The sequence below is a fragment of the Mus caroli genome, unplaced genomic scaffold (genome assembly GCF_978045245.1).
Source record: "Mus caroli unplaced genomic scaffold, Mus_caroli_1 scaffold_9, whole genome shotgun sequence".
Classification (NCBI taxonomy): domain Eukaryota; kingdom Metazoa; phylum Chordata; class Mammalia; order Rodentia; family Muridae; genus Mus; species Mus caroli.
Window position 1 is genome coordinate 75,658,569 of NW_028227264.1, and position 15,836 is coordinate 75,674,404.

Genomic DNA, 15,836 nt, shown 5'->3' on the forward strand with positions numbered 1-15,836 from the left:
AGCAAAGGAGCATCTCTGAATTTCAGCTCACCCCACCTGTCACCTACACGGTGGCTGGCAACTGACCCCTGATCAGACTCTAATGTTTAGCCTCACAGTCTGACCATGCTAAAGGCTTCTCTCAGGTCCTCGACCAGAAGCATTTGCCTGGTCAGCACCAGGACTAAACAGCCTTCCTTCCCATAGGACTTTCTGCTGTGTTAGTGGCTCCTCCAGAGCTGCACACGAGCCAATCAATGTTTTTCCTGGGGGAGGGGGGAAAGGTAGCAGAGCAGCCACATGGGAAATGAAGGAGTGAGGGAGAAAAATCATTGAAAATGTATTGTTGTCACAGTTCAACAGGCAGCTTGTCACTACAGTTTCACTACAGAACTAAAATTTTAAAAGCATGCATTTTCCCAGTCTTAGACAAAACACAATTCATGACACATGATCTTAAAGTATTTCAAAAGCGCACACTTCCAATCTTAAATAACTTTGGTGTAACTGCATGTCCAGTCTTCACAGCCTCCACTGTTTTGAAGGCATTTCTATTAGCTTCAGAGACATATTATAAACCACCAAGAGCAGGTACTACTACACAAGGTCACACTGCTCAGTAACTGACAATAAGCTTATTTAGAAGTCCAGCCAGGAACAAGGTCCCATCCTATACAGGCTTAGCTGCAACGGTGTGATACTCTACACTTTAGGATGCTGGTCCAAAGAAGGCAGGCTTGCAACAGAGCTTTTCCTGCAGTGGACACAGTTCCAGTGTACTTGAGGAAGCTCCCCTGATCTGGGACTGCAGGGAGTCCAAAGCCATGTGCCCAGCATTAGGTTTGGATGTCCCAGCACTCTCCCAGCTAAGTGACTCGTGCCGAGGGTCTGCAGAACAAGTGGCATTTCTAAACTGGGCTAATGGATCAGCACTCCCTGTAGTTTTGCTTCTGTGCTCTTGACTGGCATTGAAGATATGAAGGCCAGCAGGACTGGACTCTTCTAAGATACTCTTCTAAGAGCAAGTAGGTATTAAATTGGCTTTTTTGAGCTTCTCTTTGTTCTATATCTATACAGTAGTAAAAACAGCACATGCACTTTGCCCACAAGGATGTAGGGACCGTGATGTCCTTCTAATGTACCCCTGACATTCTGTTAAGCACTCCAGTTTTACCCTGAACAAACTACAAAGACTGCTGGCTCTAAAATCAATTTCTTCTTCATCCTTAAAAAACAAAACAAAACTGTAGCTCATTTTATTTCCTGAGGCATTACCATCGCTGGCTACAGAGCTCACCACCTATGGGGCTGCAACACTGAGGCAGTGTCTAGGAAGGTGGAGGCAGGGCAGTGAGCTGCTCAGTATAGCCAGCTGTTCCCAGCTAGTAGCAGTTGCTCACTGGGATACTTTTTTAATATTACCAGTTATATGGAGACAGTAACTGTTGGTAGCTTATATGCACTGTTTTCCCTCTACAAGCTAACGGTTTGCAATTTTTATAGTAGTGGATACTGTTTGTACCCTTGAAGGCACATGATGCTTTTACTACTATAAAAACTTTTGAATCTTGTTTAAAAACAAAACAAAACAAAAAACCATATGGATTTTAATGTCTTAAAACACAGAGTGAAATTAAGTACTGAAATAAGTCGGGTGCTGACTGTGAAGGACTTATCCCTGCTTCTGCAGAGGGAAAATATTTCCACAGTAACAGCTATGGTCTTGCCCTCTCAGTATACTAAGCAAATTTAGGGCAAAAGAGGCATAGCTGAAGAACGGCCGGCAAGAGTGATCGTTACAAATCACCTCTCTATACAGAAAAGCCTTGCAATGCTCATTCTTCAAACTTCCACAGCTTCACAAACACCCCTCCAAAAGCACCCTGCAGACAGAAGCTAAAAGGACCTCCGCTCACACTTACAAACGCATCTTCAAAGCTTCCTTTGTCGGCGTGCCCTATCAAATTCCATAAAGTATCAGCAAGAGAGAAGCATTCAAATCAACAGTGAAACAGAGAAGTGGCCGGCCAGCAAGGCTGAGCTGCAGGCAGCCCACCCCAGAAGACACTGTGGTGTGGCTCGCAAACTCCACCTACGTGCCCGAGTAATTACCTTTCCTTTCAGAGCGCTTCTTGCGCCTCCTTTTATACCGACGCCCCACGAAGCTGAAGAAGGCACCCACGGTCAAAGTCTCCAAGCCCAGCGATGCCATATGGACCGATGAGTGGCTGACAGCCCCTGCTAGTCCCAAGCTCATTCCGCGTCCCTTGGTCACTCAGCAATAACACGGAGGATTATTTCAATGTGCAAAGAAAGCTGAGGCTGAGACGACAGCCACCCCTGCCGGCAGGATTCAAGCGACTGACTGCTCCTCCATCTCGGGCTCATTCATCAAGCCTCAGAATTAGGCAGAATTGGGTTGAATGGGACCAAAACACACAATGATTTCCTTGCACACCACCCAGAAAGTGACATGTGATAGTTAACCCTCAAAGCACAGGGTGGAGAAAGAGAGAAGCACAGTGCCTGCAAACCTCTCTAGGAAAACAGTCTCCTATGACAAAAATCAAAGTCCCCTCTCAACAAAAACTCCTACGCTGGGAATAGAAGCACTAGTGAAAGAGTAATTTGTGGAATAAGAGCTGGAGGAAAAAACAAAAACAAAAATGTAGTAGAACTGTCAGGAGAGCTAACAACATGGAGGATGTCAGTAGAGAAAACACACGTGTCTATTCTCTCCTGGTACTATGCATGGTATAAAAGAAACCTTCACCCACAGTGCTCAGCATCTGTTCACAGCTGGTCACTCTCAAAGTCCATGAGTTAGTGTAATGCTGGCAGCCACATGGGAACCTTCTGAACTTGACTGTGCGTGACATGCTCCATGCAAGCCATACCTTCTACTCCACACTGGCAACTAGGTGAACATTGAATAACAAGAGTCACCAACAGCTTTTATCTTTGCAGAACTGTTAATATGACTTAATAAATATAAACTATTTAAGTAATTCTGACACGTTGACAGTTAATTTTTATAACCTTTGACAATTAAAAGTATTTTTTTAAATGTGGAAAAATCTTACTTTGCTTAAACATACAGCACTATGGAGAAATATGTATAAATTTTGTATACCTTCAATTACCTATTTTATTTTTTAATCCTTTAGATCAAGACCTGCATACTTCTGTAAAGGGTCAGACAGGCAGTAAGGCTATGTGTCTCTGCTGCACTTTTCTGTCTTGTTTTTATCTTTAAAAACTCTCTTAAAATGGATAAAAATATGCTATAGTCTAGCTGCCAACACTCCTTTAGGTACTGCTACCAATGAAAACATCACGTCTTGATCCACTATTCGTTCCAACATGAGTAAGCTTTCCACAGAATGCCCAGACATGTGGCTGCAACTGATTCAGGCGTCTCTGCTAGTTTGCCAACTTTCAGTCACAAAAGCCCATCTTTCCACATGGTCTTTCCATTTTTGAATGCACACTTGTCAGTGAGCAGAACCACTGTGTCTGTAGTACATTGGCTCAAGAACTTTAAAACTCTAAGCAGGGTTTGTTGGCCTCAGGTCCTCTTATCTCAAGCCTCCACCCTGCTACAAGTCCAAGCTATGGAGGGGTGCTGCAGACAGCAGACCATGGAGGCAGCAGCTGTCCTGGAGACGTCCCCTGTTGCTGGAGAATGACAATGGCTCATGTACACATGTGGTGAAGTCTCAGCTTATGCATGATGCAAGCTCTGAACATACCAGGCAGGAGTGCCCCCCTTGGAAGACACTGAAAGTATCTGTTAAGAAACCCAGGAACCAAGAGCCCTTTGGAAAGGTGAGGCTGAACCTGTGGCGGCCTGTGGTGTGAGCTAGTGTCTTGGGTGGCAAGCAGGGCATGATTTGAAAAGGCTCTTTCCAGCTGAAGCAATGTTTAGAACTTATCCTGAAAGCCATGCAGAATCCACTTTTATATCCTACAGTAGAACAGCAGGCAAGTGGGATGTGAAGAGACAGGGCTGGTGGCCATCATAGCTGTAAAGCTAGGCAGAGGAATGATGGAAGACTGGGAGAGAAGACAGGATGCAGGCTCTTGGGCCAGGCCTGAGGTGGGCTGCAGGATGAGGAAAGCATGCATCCCCAGGGATGGTCAGACACCAGAGGACTCAGAGCTCTACTTCGGAGAGGGAGCTGTTTTAATCAGCTGATGCAGGCAGAGGCCAGCCCTGTTCCCACTCCCTGGATTGCTAGGGACCAGAACAACAGGGCTTAGCACGGCTCTCCTAAGCCCAGGTAGGAAGATGGTGGCCACCTTGTCACACTTCCCTCTCCTGATTAGGTCCTGCACATACCACCTTAGCACCTTTCAGTGTTACCAAGAGGAGAACCCAGCCTGGAACCCACTCACCTGGCCTCTGGCTTTAGCATGGCCTCTTCCCACCCATGAAGCTCCCACCTTCCGGGACTCTACCCCATCATTCTAGGGCTACTGTATCTTCTGAGGATTGAGTCAACATACCAGCCCCCATATTAGAATCTATGGATGCTCAGACCCCTGCATTAAGTGGCACAGTTATCTGGATGACCTGTGCACACCTCTTCCTGCAGACTTTAAATCACAAGTACTCTTCATATCCAGTAGGATACAAGTGTTGTATGAATACTATGCTATATGCATTCATTTCTCAACATTATAGCATTTAGAAGTGACAAGGAAAAGTCCGTACATGCTTAGCCCAGATACGATTTCCCCCCAAAATTTTCAATCCATGACTGGAAGTAGATGCTCCACAGATCCGGATGAGGGTTAGAGTAGGCAAGAGCAGTCAGAGGCCAGCCCAATACATACAAGCAATTATTCAGCCGTAATGCCTTTTACACTGTGTTATGCTCTCTGAGGTTGTGGGGGGCCTTGGGCAATTGGGAACAGAGGACAGTCCTTGGGGTACAAACAGTACCCCTAAGGACAGACTGGGGAAGCACCTTTAAGGTTGTCCTGTGTCTGGGAAGCAACGGAACCCCTTCACAGAAACAGTTTTGGTAGCAACACTGGCATGTCTCCAGTGTTAGTTCGAGAGGGTTGTGTGTCAAGCTGCCACCTCACTAGGCCTCCTGCCAGGAAGTCAGCATGGGTAGGAGGGGCTGCCAAGAAGACAGTTAACAGAGCCTCCTAGAGGAAGCATAAAGGGGTTGGGTGACAGTCTCATAGGCCTGATCACCAGTGACAGGGTGATCTTGACCTCTCCCACAGCTCTAATGAGCCTGTGGAAGTAAGGCTGTGGAGACTGGCTGTCACTGTTCAGGGGTGCCTGAGCTGCAGCTGGGGGATTCCTTTTCTGCTGTGTCTGTGTTTTGACTGTGTCCCCAGGATGCTTGGCCTTGGGAGCAGATGACTTGTTTTGAATAATATCTGGTCACGACATCTCCAACCTAGGTGGCAGGTTTTATTGTTTGTTGTCACAGGTCACTGTGGACAAAAACCCTGGCTGTGGTCATGTGCCCATGCTTGGCTATCCACTGACTCCAACACTGTGGTATCCCACAGTGAAGATCAGGTGTACGAGGTATGGCTGCCATCATGGAGTCAAAGGCAAAAACAGGAATGAGCACCAAACCACAGAGAAGACAATCGTTTAAAAGGAAAGTGAGTGACTCTTGGTCAGTGTAATAAGGAACTGGGCAGGCTCCTTGGCCCCTTCATTTACGTGGAGCCACTTGCTGTACTTAGGCCACAGTGAGTGAACTGGTGCAGCATGCACTTGTCTTCTCAGGTTGACGGTCCCTCTGCCTGGCCCATGGTCGGTGTACCTTTGTCTTCTACAGAGCTTGCCTGGCTTTTGACTCCAGCAGTTTAATAAGACACAGGGCAAGAGAGCTATGGGAAACTTGGGTACATGGCCAGGAAGTGCAGGTGTCACCACTGTGATTTATACTGAGGCAAGCCCAGTCTACAGAGCAGAATATACGCCCCAACTCTGCGTGTTCCACTTTCTTCTTTTTTTGCCTTCCAATTTCTTCTGTTAGTTAAGAGAGATATCAAAACAGAAGCCCGATCCATGAAAACTGAAAAACTGCTGCAGAATGCAGTTATCTGGTAAGCCAGAAGTAGCTTCCCTGATAATCGATGGGTTAATTTAAAAAGTATTTCAAACCAGGTGTGCTAGCGCAGGCCTTTAATCCCAGTGCTAAGGAGGCAGAGGCAGGCAGATCTCCTAGTTTGAGGCCAACCTAGTCTGCAGAGAGAGTTCCAGGACAGCTAGGGCTATAGAGAAGCCCTTTTTTGAAAAACAAACAAAATGAATAAATAATCTACATCTTAAATAAAATAAAACTACTTCAAAGCATTTCCCAACTATAAAAGTGATTCCATTTTCATCTTCAATTGCTGTGTTTTTACAAGTTACCATTTTCCTTTAGGAGAATGTCATAAATGGCCATATATTGTTTTAACATTTGGCATTACTAGCAACTAATTAACTTTATTTTTAATCATTTTCCTCGTAGTAAAGACTAAAAATGAACATTCCTAGAGTATTTGCTTAGGATGGAAGTCTTTTAAAGTATTTTTCTGCAAGATCTGAACAGTGACATAATCAGCTGACATGACAAAATGGACAGGGGACATTTTACTAGGCCCTACCCCTAGATGAAGAGCTGTACATAATTAATGACTGTTGAGATGGGGAGGGGCAAACTTCCCCAGGGATAAGCCCCACACTCAGTTATCCAATCTCAAGTGGTCAGCCCAAGAAGCATACATGTCCAGCAATACTAAGTGTACTCAACAGGCTGTAGTTATGTATTTTTGTGTGTGAGCATGTGAGTGAGTGTGTGTGAGAAAAAGGGGCTATGAATTTAAGAGAATGTAGGAGTAGAGGGTACACATGAATAGTTGGAGGAGGGGCAATAATGCATATACAGTACTCACATTTGAAATTATCAAAAATTAACTTATTAATAGAATTTGTTTATTTGCTTTGGTGACAGGGTCTCACTATGCAGCCCTGGCTGGCCTGAAAGTTGCTATGTAGATCAGGCTGGCCTCAGCTCACAGAGACCTTCTTGTCTCCCAAGTGATGGGAATAAAAGTATGTGCCACCATGGCCAGAACTTAATACTAATTTTTTAAATTAGGTATTTATTTCATTTATATTTCCAATGCTATCCCAAAAGTTCCCCCACACCCTCCCACACCCACTCCCCCACCCACCCACTCCCACCTCTTGGCCCTGGCATTCCCCTGTACTGAGGCATATAAGGTCTGCATGACCAATGGGCCTCTCTTTCCACTGATGGCTGACCAGGTCATCTTCTGATACATATGCAGCTAGAGACACGAGCTCTGGGGGGGTACTGGTTAGTTCATATTGTTGTTCCACCTATAGGGTTGCAGATCCCCCCAGCTCCCTGGGTACTTCCTCCAGCTCCTCCATTGGGGGCCCTGTGATCCATCCAATAGCTGACTGTGAGCATCCCACTTCTGTGTTTGCTAGGCCTGGGCATAGTCTCACAAGAGACAGCTATATCAGGGTCCTTTCAGCAAAATCTTGCTAGTGTATGCAATGGTGTCAGCGTTTGGAGGCTGATTATGGGATGGATCCCCGGGTATGGCAGTCTCTAGCTGGTCCATCCTTTCGTCTCAGCTCCAAACTCTGTCTCTGTAGCTCCTTCCATGGGTGCCTTGCTCCCAATTCCAAGAAGGGGCAAAGTATCCACACCTTGGTCTTCATTCTTCCTGAGCTTCATGTGTTTTGCAAATTGTATCTTATATCTTGGGTATTCTAAGTTTCTGTGCTAATATCCACTTATCAGTGAGTACATATCATGTGAGTTTTTTTGTGATTGAGTTACCTCACTCAGGATGATGCCCTCCTGGTCCATCCATTTGCCTAGGAATTTCATAAATTCATTCTTTTTAATAGTTGAGTAGTACTCCATTGTGTAAATGTACCACATTTTCTGTATCCATTCCTCTGCTGAGGGGCATCTGGGTTCTTTCCAGCTTCTGGCTATTATAAATAAGGCTGCTATGAACATAGTGGAGCATGTGTCCTTCTTACCCGTTGGAACGTCTTCTGGATATATGCCCAGGAGAGGTATTGCAGGATCCTCCAGTAGTACTATGTCCACTTTTTTGAGGAACCGCCAGACTGATTTCCAGAGTGGTTGCACAAGCTTGCAATCCCACCAACAATGGAGGAGTGTTCCTCTTTCTCCACATCCTCACCAGCATCTGCTGTCACCTGAATTTTTGATCTTAGCCATTCTGACTGGTGTGAGGTGGAATCTCAGGGTTGTTTTGATTTGCATTTCCCTGATGATTAAGGATGCTGAACATTTTTTCAGGTGCTTCTCAGCCATTCGGTATTCCTCAGGTGAGAATTCTTTGTTTAGCTCTGAGCCCCATTTTTTAATGGGGTTATTTGATTTTCTGGAGTCCACCTTCTTGAGTTCTTTATATATATATTGGATATTAGTCCCCTATCTGATTTAGGATAGGTAAAGATCCTTTCCCATTTGTCGATTCTCGATCTTACAGCACAAGCCATTGCTGTTCTATTCAGGAATTTTTCCCTGTGCCCATCTCTTTGAGGCTTTTCCCCACTTTCTCCTCTATAAGTTTCAGTGTCTCTGGTTTTATGTGGAGTTCCTTAATCCACTTAGATTTGACCGTAGTACAAGGAGATAGGAATGGATCGATTCACATTCTTCTGCATGATAACTGCCAGTTGTGCCAGCACCATTTGTTGAAAATGCTGTCTTTTTTCCACTGGATGGTTTTAGCTCCCTTGTCAAAGATCAAGTGACCATAGATGTGTGGGTTCATCTCAGGGTCTTCAATTCTATTCCATTGGTCTACTTGTCTGTTGCTATACCAGTACCATGCAGTTTTTATCACAATTGCTCTGTAGTACAGCTTTAGGTCAGGCATGGTGATTCCACCAGAGGTTCTTTTATTCTTGAGAAGAGTTTTTGCTATCCTAGGTTTTTTGTTATTCCAGATGAATTTGGAGATTGCCCTTTCCAATCCGTTGAAGAATTGAGTTGGAATTTTAATGGGATTGCATTGAATCTGTAGATTGCTTTTGGCAAGATAGCCATTTTTACTATATTGATCCTGCCAATCCATGAGCATGGGAGATCTTTCCATCTTCTGAGATCTTTAATTTCTTTCTTCAGAGACTTGAAGTTCTTATCATACAGATCTTTCACTTCCTTAGAGTCACGCCAAGATATTTTATATTATTTGTGACTATTGAGAAGGGTGTTGTTTCCCTAATTTCGTTCTCAGCTTGTTTATGCTTTGTGTAGAGAAAGGCCATTGGCTTGCTTGAGTTAATTTTATATCCAGATACTTCATTGAACCTGTTTATCAGGTTTAGGAGTTCTCTGGTGGAATTTTTAGGGTCACTTATATATACTATCATATCATCTGCAAAAAGTGGTATTTTGACTTCTTCCTTTCCAATTTGTATCTCCTTGATATCCTTTTGTTGTCGAATTGCTCTGGCTAGGACTTCAAGTACAATGTTGAATAGGTAGGGAGAAAGTGGGCAGCCTTGTCTAGTCCCTGATTTTAGTGGGATTGTTTCCAGCTTCGCACCATTTACTTTGATGTTGGCTACTGGTTTGCTTTTATCATGTTTAGGTATGGGCCTTGAATTCCTGATCTTTCCAAGACTTTTATGGATGTTGGATTTTGTCAAATGCTTTTTCAGCATCTAACGAGATGATCATGTGGCTTTTGTCTTTGAGTTTGTTTATGTAATGGATTATGTTGATGGATTTCCGTATATTAAACCATCCTTGCATCCCTGGAATGAAACCTACTTGGTCAGGATGGATGATTGTTTTGATGTGTTCTTGGATTTGGTTAGCGAGAATTTTATTGAGTATTTTTGCATCGATATTCATAAGGGAAATTGGTCTGAAGTTCTCTATCTTTGTTGGGTCTTTCTGTGGTTTAGGTATCAGAGTAATTGTGGCTTCATAGAATGAGTTGGGTAGAGTACCTTCTGCTTCTATTTTGTGGAATAGTTTGTGAAGAACTGGAATTAGATCTTCTTTGAAGGTCTGATAGAACTCTGCACTAAACCCATCTGGTCCTGGGCTTTTTTTGGTTGGGAGACTATTAATGACTGCTTCTATTTCTTTAGGGGATATAGGACTGTTTAGGTCATTAACCTGATCCTGATTTAACTTTGGTACATGGTATCTGTCTAAAAATTTGTCCATTTCATCCAGGTTCTCCAGTTTTGTTGAGTATAGATTTTTGTAGAAGGATCTGATGATGTTTTGGATTTCTTTAGGATCTGTTGTTATGTCTCCCTTTTCATTTCTGATTTTGTTAATTAGAATGCTGTTCCTGTGCCCTTTAGTGAGTCTGGCTAAGGGTTTATCTATCTTGTTGATTTTCTCAAAGAACCAGCTCCTCGTTTGGTTGATTCTTTGAATAGTTCTTCTTGTTTCCACTTGGTTGATTTCACCCCTGAGTTTGATTATTTCCTGCCGTCTACTCCTCTTGGGTGAATTTGCTTCCTTTTGTTCTAGAGCTTTTAGGTGTGTTGTCAAGCTGCTAGTGTGTGCTCTCTCTAGTTTCTTTTTGGAGGCACTCAGAGCTATGAGTTTTCCTCTTAGAAATGCTTTCATTGTGTCCCATACGTTTGGGTATGTTGTGGCTTCATTTTCATTAAACTCTAAAAAGTCCTTAATTTCTTTCTTTATTCCTTCCTTGACCAAGTTATCATTGAGAAGAGTGCTGTTCAGTTTTCACGTGAATGTTGGCTTTCTATTATTTATGTTGTTATTGAAGATCAGCCTTAGTCCATGGTGATCTGCTAGGATGCATGGGACAATTTCAATATTTTTGTATCTGTTGAGGCCTGTTTTGTGACCAATTATATGGTCAATTTTGGAGAAGGTACCATGAGGTGCTGAGAAGAAGGTATATCCTTTTGGTTTAGGATAAAATGTTCTGTAGATTATCTGTTAGATCCATTTGTTTCATAACTTCTGTTAGTTTCACTGTGTCCCTGTTTAGTTTCTGTTTCCATGATCTATTCACTGATGAAAATGGTGTGTTGAAGTCTCCCACTATTATTGTGTGAGGTGCAATGTGTGCTTTAAGCTTTACTAAAGTTTCTTTAATGAATGTGGCTGCTCTTGTATTTGGAGCATAGATGTTCAGAATTGAAACGGGGCCTGCCTTACAAGCTCTGTGGCTCCCGCCTGACCCAGAAGCTGTTAGCTTCTGTAGTCCACACTCACCTGTGCAGACTAGTCTTGGCAGGATCCAGGAACCAAGATGTCTCTGGCAGATGTTCCGGCAACGGCTTTCTGGGCTGGGCAGACACCTCTCCTCTGGCAGGGAAGGTGCCCGGATGTCTGGTCCCCGAAATGGGGTCTGCCACAGAAGCTCTGAGGCTCCCGCCTGTCCCAGAAGCTGTTAACTTCTGTAGTCCACACTCTCACCTGTGCAGACTAGTCTTGGTGGGATCTGGGAAGGAAGATGGCTCCCGCAGATGCTTCGGCCAATACTAATTTTTAAAAGTATTTTCTGTGGCTGGCTATTCTTCCTGGACTTGGGTTTGATGCACAGCACCCACGTGGTGGCTCACAAACATCTGTAACTCCAGTTCTAGAAGTCCCAATGTGTTCTGTCCTCTACTGGCACCAGGCATGCGCATGGTACTCATAGAGGCAGAACATCCATATACATAAAAGTATTCAAAACATTTTATTGCCTTATTGTTTAGGGTGAGGGAGGGGCTTTGGGAGTTGTCTGTAAAGAGGTGGATCAGGACTGTTCTTTTCCAAACTGTAAGCCCATTCACTTGGGACCACTTAAGCATTGTTTTACCCAATGTAGCAGAGATTAAACGTCATCTACTCCACACATACATTAATTGGCTCCTAACGATCCAGGCTGATGAGACCAACTACTTCCCCACCCCACATTTTCTGGCTTGAAGGCTCGCCATGGAAATTCCAAATTTGGATTCTCCTCCTTAGCTACAGTAGCAGGAGATAGTTGAGCTTCCACTAAGGCTACGTGAGTTTTTTGTTTGTTTGTTTGTTTTTAAAGACAGGGTCTCATATAGTTCAAGCTGGTCTGAAGACTTACTTTGTAGCCAAAGCTGGCTGTGAACTCCTGATCCACCTGCCTTTATCTCCCAAGTGCAGGGATTACAGGCTGGTGTCATCACACCTGGTCTTTCTGTGCTTTTTATTGCTTCGGCCACAACTGCTAACCCTCCAGCCTCCTTTATGGAGTTATGGTTAATTTATTATAAGACTAATAAGGCATAATCTTATCCTACTTTACTGGTTACACATTTTTACTAGTTGTGCTGACTGGTTTTATGTAAACACAAGCTAGAGTCGTCGGAGAGGAGGGAACTTCAATTCAGAAAATGCCATTAGCATTAAGCAGGCAAGCCCAAATGGCATGTTCTCGATTAGTGATTGTTGGGGGACAGCTCAGCCCATGGTGGGTGGTACTACCCTTGGGCTGGTGATCCTGGGTTCTATAAGAAAGCAGGCTGCACAATACACGTGGAGCAAGCCAGTAAGCAGCAGATCTCCATAGCTGCTCTATCAGCTCTAGCCTCTAGGTTCTTGCCCTGGTTGCTTTCTTTTCTTTTCTTTTCTTTTCTTTTCTTTTCTTTTCTTTTCTTTTTTTTGCGCTCACATTTTTTATTAGATATTTTCTTAATTTACATTTCAAATGTTATCCCCTTTCCTAGTTTCCCCTCCGAAAATCCCCTATCCCCTCCCTCCTCCCCCTGCTCCCCAACCCACCCACTCCCATTCCTGGCCCTGGCATTCCCTTATACTGGGGCATAGAACCTTCACAGGACCTAGGGCCTCTCCTCTCATTGATGACCAACTAGGCCATCCTCTGCTAGAGCCACCAGTCTCACCATGTGTTTTCTTTGATTGGTGGTTTAGTCCCAAGGAGCTCTGAGGGTACTGGTTAGTTCATATTGATGTTCCTTCTATGGGGCTGCAAACCCCTTTAGCTCCTTGTGTACTTTCTCTAGCTCCTTCATTGGGGACCCTGTGCTCTGTCCAATGGATGACTGTGAGCATCCACTGCTGTATTTGCCAGGCACTAGCAGAGCCTCTCAGGAGACAGCTATATCAGGCTCCTGTCAGCAAGCTCTTGTTGGCATCTGCCATAGTGTCTGGGTTTGGTGGTTGTTTATGGGATGGATCCCCAAGTGGGGCAGTCTCTAGATGGTTGTTCCTTCAGTTTCTGCTCTGAACTTTGTCTCTGTAACTCCTCCTGACTGCCTTCGATGATGAACTGTGATATGTAAATTTAAGTGAAATAACCCCCCCACACACACACATACAAAATAGTCTACTCTTTCAAGAGTTTGAGTTATAAACTCTGAGTCAGTTATTTATTGGGTATTTATATAAAAATCTACATGTGAGAAAATGTAGCATTCCTCAATATAATATTTTTTAAAATGTTTAAATTTGGTTATGTATACATGTGTGTGCCCTGAGGGTAAAGGGAGATAATAAATACACTGGATCTGGATGGTTGTGAGTCACCCAGTGGGTGCTGGGAACAAACTGAGTCCTTTGTAACCACTAAGCCATTTCTTCAAAGAATATTAAAACATCTCATAAGTATTTGTTAGTAAGAAAACCAACAAAATATCGCCTTATCTATCTCATATTTACTGGATTTCCACTACACACAGCACATCCACAGTGCTTGAGAGACATCAGGAAACAAAAGACACATGGCTGCTGTCAGGAAACCTATGTCCAAACAAAGACAAGAAGGATGCACAGAAAATGTCAGACAACTAAATGATAGCATGCCCTGTGGATGGTAGAAAGACACCTGGGGTGGTCAGCATGGGGTAAAGTTTCTCCAAGCTGGTAAGGCAGAAAGGAAGTAGGCCTCAAGCTGGTTAGGGAGCTGGCCTTGAGCCCCAAGCATGCATGCTCTGCAGGCAGTGTCTAGGAGGCAGTTAGTACCCGCCTAACTGCCAAGCAGTTAAGCAGAGATAAAAGAAGGGGTCCGTGGGCTCAGCATGTGGGATTTCCTAGGGAAAGTAGCAGCCACTCAACAAAGAGGACTGAAGCAGGACTGTTACCAGGAGTTTTCATCTGCTTCTGACCTAGTTTTAAGAATGCTGGAGGCTGGCAGGGAACAGTCAGGGGTAAGGCTTAATGCAGGAACACAAGTCAGGACTTGGGTTCGGCAGTGCAAAAAGTAGGAAGCAAGCATCCCACGGCGCTTAGAAGATTGGCCCGGAGCTTCCTGGACAGGAAGGTAGAATTCAAAAGGAGTGTAAAGGAGAACTGAAGGGAGAGCACAGGGTGTCTGCAGGTCCACAGGAGGATGAATCTAGGCAGGGTCTGAGTCTGAAATGAAGAAAAGCCTACACTGGATTATAAGCACAAACTGGCATAGATGAGGTAGGGGTATAGCAGAAAGGTCCCCAAGGAACATGCTATTGTGAGTGCTTCAGGGTCCTCACTCACCCTACCAGTCCCTACACATGTACCAGCTCACTTGAGTGGCTGTATGAAGGGGAACAGACATCCATCGATTGCTTTACAGTGATTCACGTCATACTTGTTTAAAATGGAGTTATGCAGTTCACCATGTGCATAGTCCATACATTTTAAGTGCCCACTCTCTAACTTCCCTGAATCTTCATCTGCCAGTCACACGAGGTAGCCCTGAGACAAATCCTGGGCTCACCGGGGCGTGCAGACCTGCTTAGCACTGGCAGGTATGTCTCAGTTTTGGTGGTTCTCAAGCTGTCAGGACTGATGCTGCACTAAAGGGCTTGGCTGAGGTGAAGAGCCATGCTAGCATGCCAACCTTGAGACTCTTGTGTCTACATGCAACAACACTGTCCAACTACAGTGAAAGCACTGCGTTTACTCTTTAATACACCATAAAAAATAAGTGGTAACCACACATGCACCCTTCTTGGGGGGTAGCAAGTCCATACTTTCTATGTTAAACAGGAGGGACTGTAACTCAGTCTACTTGCTATGTCCCTGTATCCACTCAACAGCTTTGCTCATCTTGCTGCCTGCCTGCTCTCTCTGGAGTGGTCCTATAGCACCACCTGCTGTCCAGAAGAGGCCACTCAGCAGAGCTGCTTTAGGTTCAGGGCAGATGATAGCCATTGGGTGGAGCTAATGCTTGGTACCTGAGCTGCACAGCAGATATGAACATTTCCTTCAGACAGGGCATGCTGAGGCCAGAATGAGCCAGGGTACCTATTGGGGCATGGAAGTTGACTGCAGGGGGCAAGAGGTAGTAGTGTGATGATAACTGCATATTTTTTGGAATAGGTCAAAAGTCTCTTGTCCAAGTCTCTCCTTAGACTTGTGCCCTAGCCTGGACACTTGCACAGGCTCTCCCTGCTCCACTCTCTGTGGTTTCTAGGTTGCTGGTTCCCTTCTGTTTCACCCTACTCCTGGCTAGGTGTCCTCACAGATCTGTTAAATTACTTATTCAGACTCCTGCACTGGGTTCCACTTCATGTTGCCAACGTTCTCTGATGGCTCATGTCTCTGCTTAAGGCCACTAGTGGGTACACATATTTGAGAGAAGGTGTCTGGCCTTGACTTTGCCCTTTGTACAGTCACCCTTTCTCTGGGTGGTCAATGGGCCTTGATTGTCTCTGGCCATAAAAGCCTGACAACTCTAGGGAATCACAGACAGACCACATAAAGTTTGCTTCAGGCCAGAGACTAAGGAAGGGGGTCCACTGCCATGGTGGATAGCTCCCTGGGCAAAGCTTTTGTGGGTGAAGGAGATACCCAGGGTCTACAGTATTCTAAGCTCTGCCCACTGTCTCCCATGGAACCTTGCTGGAA

The 15,836-nt window shown here is 44.6% G+C and overlaps 1 protein-coding gene across 7 annotated transcripts in view; it reads right to left on the reverse strand.

Annotated features, from left to right (window-relative positions):
• The window catches only part of Adarb1 (adenosine deaminase RNA specific B1), a 130,446-nt gene that overhangs the window by 49,179 nt on the left and 65,431 nt on the right, over positions 1–15,836 (reverse strand). The window contains exon 1 of one of the 7 annotated variants that reach the window (XM_029482419.2): positions 2,092–2,711. The exons of 5 other annotated variants lie outside the window; for them this stretch is intronic. In XM_029482419.2, the coding sequence (XP_029338279.1) occupies positions 2,092–2,236 (145 nt within the window). In that variant the 5' untranslated portion in view covers positions 2,237–2,711. Of the gene's footprint in view, positions 1–2,091; positions 2,712–15,836 lie in introns of those variants that run through there. One more of the 7 variants, XM_021174370.3, reaches the window with a different exon arrangement.